Raw genomic sequence first — 8,967 nt, 5'->3', positions numbered from 1 at the left:
GTAAGGGATGTGATTACTTCTTACTTCTGGCTGCGAGAATAAGGGTCAAGTGAATGCCAGTAAATACAGTACAGAGAAGTCCTAGAGGAAACTCTGATGAAGAAGCAGAGAGTGTGAAAGAAATCTCAATGCAGGTGTGGAAGAAACATCACTGCTCTTTTGGAAGAAATCTCTTTGCAAGTGAATATTGTTTGGATAAATAGCACTTTTGCAGAAGTTCCCACAAATGCACTTGAAGGTTGCTTTGGTTTCATAGTTGATCTGGAAGATCTTGACACTATGCTGCCATTCCATCATTTGGAGCCTGCCATCTTGTTCTTTTCTTCTACACAGCCTGAAGGTCATTATTTTTGAGTTATCATATACGTAGGTTGAAAAAACAAAAAGGTCTAACATCCTTGGTTAATGGCCTTTTTCAAAAGAACAAAATAATTCTTCAGAGGTTGTATTAACACAGTCTTTTCTAACACTGCCTTTGGACAAATGGAATTTGTTCTTGTTTACACAAAGTTACTGCTGTTGCAGTGATGCTAGATAAACAAGCAAAGTTACCACCATGCAACCCACTACTCAAGAAATTTGGCTAAAAAAGTTTCACACAAATTCTCTTGTACATTCTGATTGTTCATCAATATTACTAACCCAAACACTTAACCTGTTCCTGTCGTTTGGCTTGAATTTTGCATAATATGTGACCTTTAAGCTTAATCATTGGTCTAGAACCATTTAAATGTAAAAGAAAAGGTCTAGAAAAATGGGCATGACCCCAAAATTTTGAATAGTAGTTTATAAGGAAGAAATGCCACTGCATGTGAGGACGAAACCTCTGCAAATGAGGAAGAAATTTCACTATGAGGGAAGTAGAAATCTCATGGTAGGTATGGAATAAACTTTGCTCCATGTGCCAATATAGCCACATATCCCTCTGGTTGCTGTTTTCAAGTTGTGGTGGTAGTCTTCTAGACTGTGTTACAAAATATTGTATACTTTAATGTTATCATTTTGTACTAACATACATTTTTCATATATACGTTGTAATTTTAAATCATACTGTATGAATTTACTTAATAAAAAACAAACTATATATGCATTTATGAATTAAACCCATGGTCCTGTGAGATTCATTTTGTGTGTGTGAGTGTGTGCAAGATGAACAATTAGTTATTACAGGACAGTTAGGTTTGAAAACATCAACAGCTAGTGTATGTTTCAAGTAGTCATCTGCAAATGCAGTCAAATGAAGTGATACAATGTTCATAAAAACTCTGACAATAATTTATTAGCCCACAACGAAACTGATTTGCAGTATAGGCACATGCACAATAATAACAGTAAAATGTAAAAAAAAAAAAAAAAAAAGTCAGTGATCAATCTAAGACATACCCCACATGCTAGACAGCCACAGTACACACACACTACGCAAATCTCATAAATGCAATAATTCAATATATGAAAGCAACATTTGTATAAACACAGCACAGAAAAAGGCATCATGCTTTCTGCATGAGGCAGAAGGCCACCCACCAACACCAGGGTCTGTCAGTTTTCTTCGGTTAAAGGGAGTTTTCCCTCCCTACCATCACCAAGTTCTTGCTCAAGGGGGATGTGTTGCAAGTGATGCTTGAATGGTAGAGAATGCAACAGCTTTTATGTACTTGATCTGTCTATGTAAATTTGTTCCCTCATTACACTGACCAGTAACAGCAGAGAGATATCAAATACACACAGTGTATACTAAACATTGCTTCTGGGTGTGTTTGGAGGGGGGTCAAGCAGTAGTTGTTTAAATTGAGATCAGTAACTTTTAAAGCATACTTCTCAAATGAAAACATAGAAATAAATTAATGTGAAAATACCTTTTAAAAAAATCCATAGTGAAATAAAATTGTGATGGAACTTGGTGGGGAGTAACATACTGAATTTGAACAGCTCGGTTCTATGGCAAATTTGTTTGTGGTCCATAGTAAAATAGCTCAACAGTTATTATTAGTTTGTATTACTTTGCAGAGTATAAGGATACTCCTGTCAATCAAGGTGTTAACAGAGTGATTTATGACCAATGATGTCACAGTTTTTTATTCTTCACTTCCAGTATCCCCAGAGTTTTACTACATGGAGGTGTAGCCCCCACCTTTCCCCCACCCGGTTTTTCTGGCAGTTTATTATTTTGCAGTTCAATGTAAAGAATAATTTTAGAATATAAAATTAACAGCATAATTCTTTCTCTTTTTTTTACTTAAGAGAAGCTCTCCTTTCTTCCCCAACAATACTTGAGTTCAAGGATGTTAAGGTGAGGGAACCAAGTCTAAGCAGAGGGACTCAATAGGCAGACTGAGGCAGATGGATTCAAACAAGAGCTTTATTTATGAAGGGCTGTACTAGAGGTTGATACACCAGCCAAGGATCAGACGGGAACCCTCCAGGGATCCAGATGTCTGAGTTGGTCAGCAGGTGATAAGGTCATAGGACCGGAGGTAGCTGGTTCAACGACAGGGCTGCAGGTGAGCAGGGTGGTTGCTGGTTTAGGTGCAGTGAGGAGGAACAGGTGACTTGGCCACAGGACTGGAGGTAGCGGGTTCAGCGTTGGGGTTGCAGGTGAGTCGCTGGTTCGTATGAAGCCCAGGAGCAGTGAGGAGGAACAGTTGAGTTGGCCACAGGACTGTGAGGGTGTTCCACGGAGTAATTGTGCCAAACAGGAACCGGGCAGGAACATGAGACACTGGCGAGTGGCTCACACAGGACTAAGAAAGACCCACACCACTCTAGAGCGCCTTCAGGAGCAAGGAACCAAGCAGGAACGAGGCACACAGGTGAGTAGCAGACACAGGACCAAAGGAGAGTCACACAGCTCTGTGGCATCGTCAGGAGGAAACCAGGTTGGAATTATCCTAATTACGTCAATCCAGTTCTTATTCTATTCTATTTTTATTCTACTTTATTTTATTTTATGTATGTATATGAGAAAATATTAGAATTACCACTAAGGTTTTGTGAAGAGTAACGTTGTTACATTTTTGCAACATTTTGTTTCTGTTTCCACTCTCTCTCTGTTTAGGGATCTGGTTCTGCTTTGTCCCACCGATGACCTCCTCTTCCTATCTGTTAAAAGAGCTTTATTTCTCTCTTGCTAAAAAGGAAGTTGGAGTGTCTGCATGACAGTGTATCAGTACTGTTTTACTTGTCCTCAGCCTGCTGGTAAAAAGGCTGACTCCTCTCCTCCTGGTCGCTACAGCACCCCCTCTCTCCTCCTTCATCGACTCTCAACCCAGCTGAAGTTCCTCTCCGTCTCCTCCTCTTCTCCAATATAGCCTCCCGCCACACGACCCCAGGTTGCTCTCTCCACCAGCTCTACCAGCTGTCTAGTCGATTTCCTCTCCCGTTGGTGAGACCTGCTGAGTTGATGTTTTTCCCCTCTGTCTGTTCTTCAATAAAACTGTTTCTATTGGTCTGAGTTTGAGTACTGCCTCTTGGGTCCGATTTTGTGCTTGTCTGACGGTAGGCAGTGTAACAGTGGCAGAGGGATACATTTTATTACAGTGGAACCTTGGCTTGTGAGTAACCCGGTCTGAGAGTGTTTTGCAAGACGAGCAAAGATTTTGATTCGATAAACAAGCGAGGTCTCGCAATACGAGTAGTACGTACACTTTGTCTGCCGAGCATCATGTCACAACTGAGCCGATGGTTCTCGCACCTCACTCGTATAGTGCTGAGGCAAAAATTATCTTATTAAAGCTCGGGGAGTGTAAAATAAAGACTTAACATCAACTCTGAAAGTTATTACACATTTATTTCTGCAGAAAGGAGCGCTCTCTAAACAGAGTGTCTAAACAGTCGGAAGGAGAAGCTCCTAGAGCAGTGGGCTACTTCTCTTCTTATACACACACATTCAAATGCAGGAAACAGATGCCCAGACAGATACAAAACAGGATATAAGTTATCTGGTTCAGCATTCACACAAAGGCATGCTTATCTCTACAAACATGCTGGGACAGTAAACTGTCTAGTGTCACAAGCACACAAATAACTGCATAGAATAACTACATGGGTGCTAATATAAAATTCCCATTACAATAGTCAACATCTGTACTGCAACAATGGCCCCTCACGCCAGCCACAATTCTTTTCAAAGGTACAGTGCAGGTTAATTTGTTTTATTTTTACTTTATACTGTATTTTGTATTACTGTAATCATTTTTATATGAATAAGCGGTTGTGGAACGAATCATCTGAGTTTCCACTATTTCTTATAAGGAAATTCGCTTTGATATACGAGTGCAAGCATGTTGCCGGAATGAATTATACTCACAATCCAAGGTTTCACTGTAGTTGCATGTATGTTGTTGTTAGCCAATATTTAATTATCAAGTTATCCTCAGAGTTAACTCTGAAGTGAGTTTGTACTTTGCAGACTTCATAGCTGGAATATTTCTGAAGTTTGTGGTTTTGAGACACCAATGCTGAATGACGGAACTTGATTTCAACTGACAATGAACTGGCAGCTATCACTAACCCAGGGATTTGTCTCTGTATGTGCTTGGAGTGCTCAGCAGTTCAGCCATGCACTTTAGCCACAAGGGGTTCACATACAGTCAACATCCTTTAAAGCACTCACAATGGTGAATAGTCTTTAAAAATTCCTGTATCCAAATTATGATATGGATCAGCACCAAAATCTAATCAATTATTTCGTTGGCCGTACCCTACCTCTCCAAAAAATGCATCAGAATCTGTTCATTACTTTTTTAGTTATACTGTTAATAAATAATCCAACAAACGCAGACAAAAATATAACCCCTGTCCTTGGCAGAGGTAAAAAAGGTTATGTGCCTTATGCAAGACTGGTGATGGGGGTTATCATCCTGAACACTACTGTCCTAATCCCTTCTTAGAGGATAGAGGCTTAGTGGAACCTCAGGTTAGGTTGAACACAAATACTACAGGAGCTCAGAGGATCATCCAAACAACCAGGACCCTCTGCTTATGGACAATTTTATTGTCTTTTCCTCATTTTCCCTTTTATATCCCCTGCGCTTTCTTTGGCTCTGGCAACTGTCCTCCGGTCAAAACCTCTGGATTAACTGAAGGACCCGATCATTTCCAGTGGGATTATTTGGAGGCCATTTTAATAGCTGACTAAAGAAAGCATTGTTGTCCTTTATTGAACTACAAACTTAAGATGAAAGACCGACTGGCACAGCTGAAGGAGGTAGGCTGACTTTCTGTCATATTTTCCTTGTGAATCATAAGTTAGTGTCACATGCCCTAATGACACTTTGGCCTTCTAAATTATAATGATTTTCTACTATCTAGATAATCCAGTGTTTCCAATAGTATTTAACTGCCATCACCAATACATTGCATATTTCAACAAATATGTACACCACATTAAAAATATTGTATTAAAGTAGATTAGGACTGCATATTTAAAATATCTGATGGAGCAAGTGTTACTGTATGACTGTGTACAATAGTATAATGTGAAATCCATTCTGTGAAATCTGAAATCTTATTTTAGGAAACATTTTGAATGTAATATGTTCAAAAACATTTTTAAAATAGGTAAGCCTGTAGTCCTAAAGCCCACGTCAACCTAAATATTGACTTAAACTTGTCATACTATTTACTGTTGTGTACTATTTACTGTTTACTGGTGTGCAGAGACATTTATGCTGCCTTACTTGACAGCAACTGGAACCATGCTGGCAATAATGTTTTTCAAAGTGTAAAACTACTGTAAAATGAATGTTTTACATTACAGAGTAAGCATAAGGTCTGTGGGTTGAGACTGGTCTCCCCTTTTTACTCATTAATTACACAATAAGAAAAAAGTTTACAAGCACTATGTCTTGTTGGTAACCAGTAAGTACTAATAGGAACTTGTTCAGTTCTTCCTTCAGTACTAATCTCTGTTTTAATGTGTGTGTGTGTGTGTGTGTGTGTGTGTGTGTGTGCACGCACTCTTAACAGAAGAGTGATACTGCAGCTGATGACGCTGAGGTTCACATGGAGAACGAGGCTTTTATGGATGATTTCTTTGCTCAGGTATTCTGTTTATCTATGGACCTATGATCTTGCTGGCTGTTTTCACTATGCATTGCGGGGTCCTTCTGCAGGATGCAGTACAGCCTCCGTACCACACAATGATGCAGCCAGTGATGACACTCTCAATGGTGCTCCGGTAGAAGGAGCATATGATGGGGGGTGGGACACTGACTCTTCTCAGTTTGTGGAGGAAGTAGAGACGTGTTTGAGCTTTCTTGGACAGTGATGTGGTGTTGTTGGTCCAGGAGAGATCCTCAGAGATGTGCACCTCCAGGAACTTGGTACTGCTCCCTCTCTCCACTACAGCACTGTCAGTGGTCAGTGGGGGATGCTTTAGAGGTTTCCTCTCAAAGTCCACAACGATCTTATTAGTCTTCCCCCACATTGAGGGAAAGGTTGTTGTCCTGACACCACTGGACCATTTTTAAATTCTATTCTGAATTTTACAGGGTGCCAGTGAAGAGAAGCTAATATGGAAGAAATATGATCTCTCTCTTGCTAGTTCTGTCAGTATTCTGGCCAGAGCTATGTTATCTAGAACAACATTTCTCACGGGGTGGGTCATGGGTATGTTTCAGGTGGGTCGTGAGAGACATGGTGAAAAAAATAAAATAAAATTTTTGATTGGCGAGTGACAGTGCACACCCACTGAAGACAGGTCCACTTGTTGAGAAGATGGCAAAACAAAAATATGATTCAGACTATGTTAAGTATGGATTTACTTACATAGATGATAAAAATGGACATAAACCTAAATGTGTGATATGCAGTGAAGTACTGGCACAAGAAAGTATGAAGCCATCCAAGTTAAAACACCATTTCGAAACAAAACAGCCTGCGTACAAAGACAAACCAGTCGAATACTTTCAAAGACTAATTCGGGACCTGAGGACCACCCAGAAGAGACTGCTGTCCTCGTATTCCAAATCAGAGCTGGCACTACGGGCCTCTTACCTCATGGCTCAGCGTATAGCAAAGGCCGCATACAATAGCAGAAGAGTTCATCTTACCTGCAGCCCTGGACATGGTCAGAAAGGTATTAGGCCAGTCTACAGCAGACAAGTTGAAGATGTTTGAAGATGAGGTAAGCCTTACCCATTTCTGGTGCAAATATGTGATGTCTGAGTATCCCTCCCTCGTGGCATCGGCAGTCAAAACAATCCTACTGTTCACAACCCAACTGTGTGAAAGTGTCTTCTCCAATTTTTTTAATTTGAGTTTTTGACAATACAAACAGAACAGTCCCTGAGACAAGATCAATGCGGTGATATGTAACAGGAAGCAAATATGAATGTACATTTAAAGAAAAAAAGTATAGTAATAAAAATACCACAAATTAATACAAGTAAAATAATAAATGGGACAGTGGATTCTGACAAGGCCATTTTCTATCACAGAATTGGTTCAACAAGCCCTAAAAATATTATTGTGCACCAAGATATACTTTCACAGGATGCTATCTTCGATTAAAGAGGTCCATTGTCAGTTGTAAAGATGCAGTCATTTTTTCCATAACAAAAACTTGTTTTACCTTTTGTTTCCATTCACATATAGTTGGTGAGTTCACATTCTTCCAGTTGACAGTAATAATTTTGTTAGAATCAATGCCAGTATCCATAGCATGTATCTTTGGTCAGCATCAAAATCCTCACTTGAAGTAACACCATCCACTCATTTTCTAAACCGCTTAGTCCCAAACGGGGTCACGGGGGGCTGGAGCCAATCCCAGCCAGCTGCGGGCGAAAGGCGGGGTACACCCTGGACAGGTCGCCAGCCCATCGCAGGGCCAACACACTGACGAACAACCAATATTGTGCTACATTATTTGGTTTTCTACTAATTCTTTCTTTCTCATTGTGATCCGTGTGTAGTGTCTAATTTGGAAATACTGTACCTATAAAGATCATTTGATGGCAGATTGAATTGTTCTTGGAGTTGTGAAAAGGACTTCAACTCTGTTCCCTCAAATAGTTGATTAATTGTGATCAGGCCCGTCATGGCCCATCTCCTAAAGCCATGATCCCAAGTGGAGGGTGGAAAGTGTATATTGCCCAGTATTGGCATGGCTCGAGAGATTGATCCAGTGTCTTTTAGCATTTTTTTAACTTCTATCCATACCTTCAAAGTGTGTTTTGTCCAGCCATTTCTGATTTTCATTTTGTTAACACATTTTAAATCGATAAAGGGGAGCAGGGCGCCGTGACAGCTGTGGATCCAGCCACATCAGGGTTTACACCCAGCACCTGATAATCAAAGGTATTTGTACTGGCCTTCAATTCACACCTGTGGACTTGTTTTCCACTTCAGCAGGTGTGAGTATGTGTACACATTTAGTTTCACCCTGTTCTATTTGAGTCCATCCTTAGTGATGGCCGATGAGGCTTTGTTGAAGCTTCGACACAGTGTTCACACAAATGGTTCATTACTCAAGGCCTCAATGACACAGTGCTCGAGTAGGACATCTAGTGGTCAAGAAAGTGAAGTGCAGTCAAGACGTGTCACTCATTGGTTCGTGGATTGTTTGGGATTTGATTCGCCATGCATATTCCTGTTCGACTACACTACATGGTTGTATGGTTTCAGGCTGATGCAATAAAATATAAAATAAACATGAACACATGTTGAAGACCATGTTTCTTATGTGGCACGTCTGATTGTAACCCTATATACTCCTCACTTATATTTTGTGTTATGAAAACATTTAAATGGTGCTGCCACATTCATGAGCTGTGCTCTACAGATTCAGACAGATGTCATTTTCATATGGGGCTGGTGCAAATACAGATTATAGTGTGGACCAAGGTATGTTTTGGGGTTGATTGGTAAAGAGGTTCATGGGTATGTGGGTAAAGAGGGTGTGCTTGAAGAACAGGGTAGTGGGTGTGCTTGTGTAACTGTTTGAGTTTTTATTGAGAAATAACAGTA

General features: G+C 40.2%; 1 protein-coding gene across 1 annotated transcript in view; it reads left to right on the top strand.

Annotated features, from left to right (window-relative positions):
- Nucleotides 1-5,176: 5,176 nt before the first annotated feature.
- The window catches only part of stx3a (syntaxin 3a), a 94,470-nt gene continuing 90,679 nt past the window's right edge, over nucleotides 5,177-8,967 (top strand). Inside the window, exons 1-2 of the mRNA XM_020621499.1 lie at nucleotides 5,177-5,206; nucleotides 5,968-6,042. Coding sequence (XP_020477155.1) covers nucleotides 5,177-5,206; nucleotides 5,968-6,042 — 105 coding nt within the window. The remainder of the gene's footprint in view (nucleotides 5,207-5,967; nucleotides 6,043-8,967) is intronic.

This window comes from Monopterus albus, unplaced genomic scaffold, assembly GCF_001952655.1.
Source record: "Monopterus albus unplaced genomic scaffold, M_albus_1.0 scaffold260.1, whole genome shotgun sequence".
NCBI classification, from domain to species: Eukaryota; Metazoa; Chordata; class Actinopteri; order Synbranchiformes; family Synbranchidae; genus Monopterus; species Monopterus albus.
The sequence above is the reverse complement of the archived record's forward strand: the minus strand, read 5'-3'. Positions and strand labels throughout refer to the sequence as shown.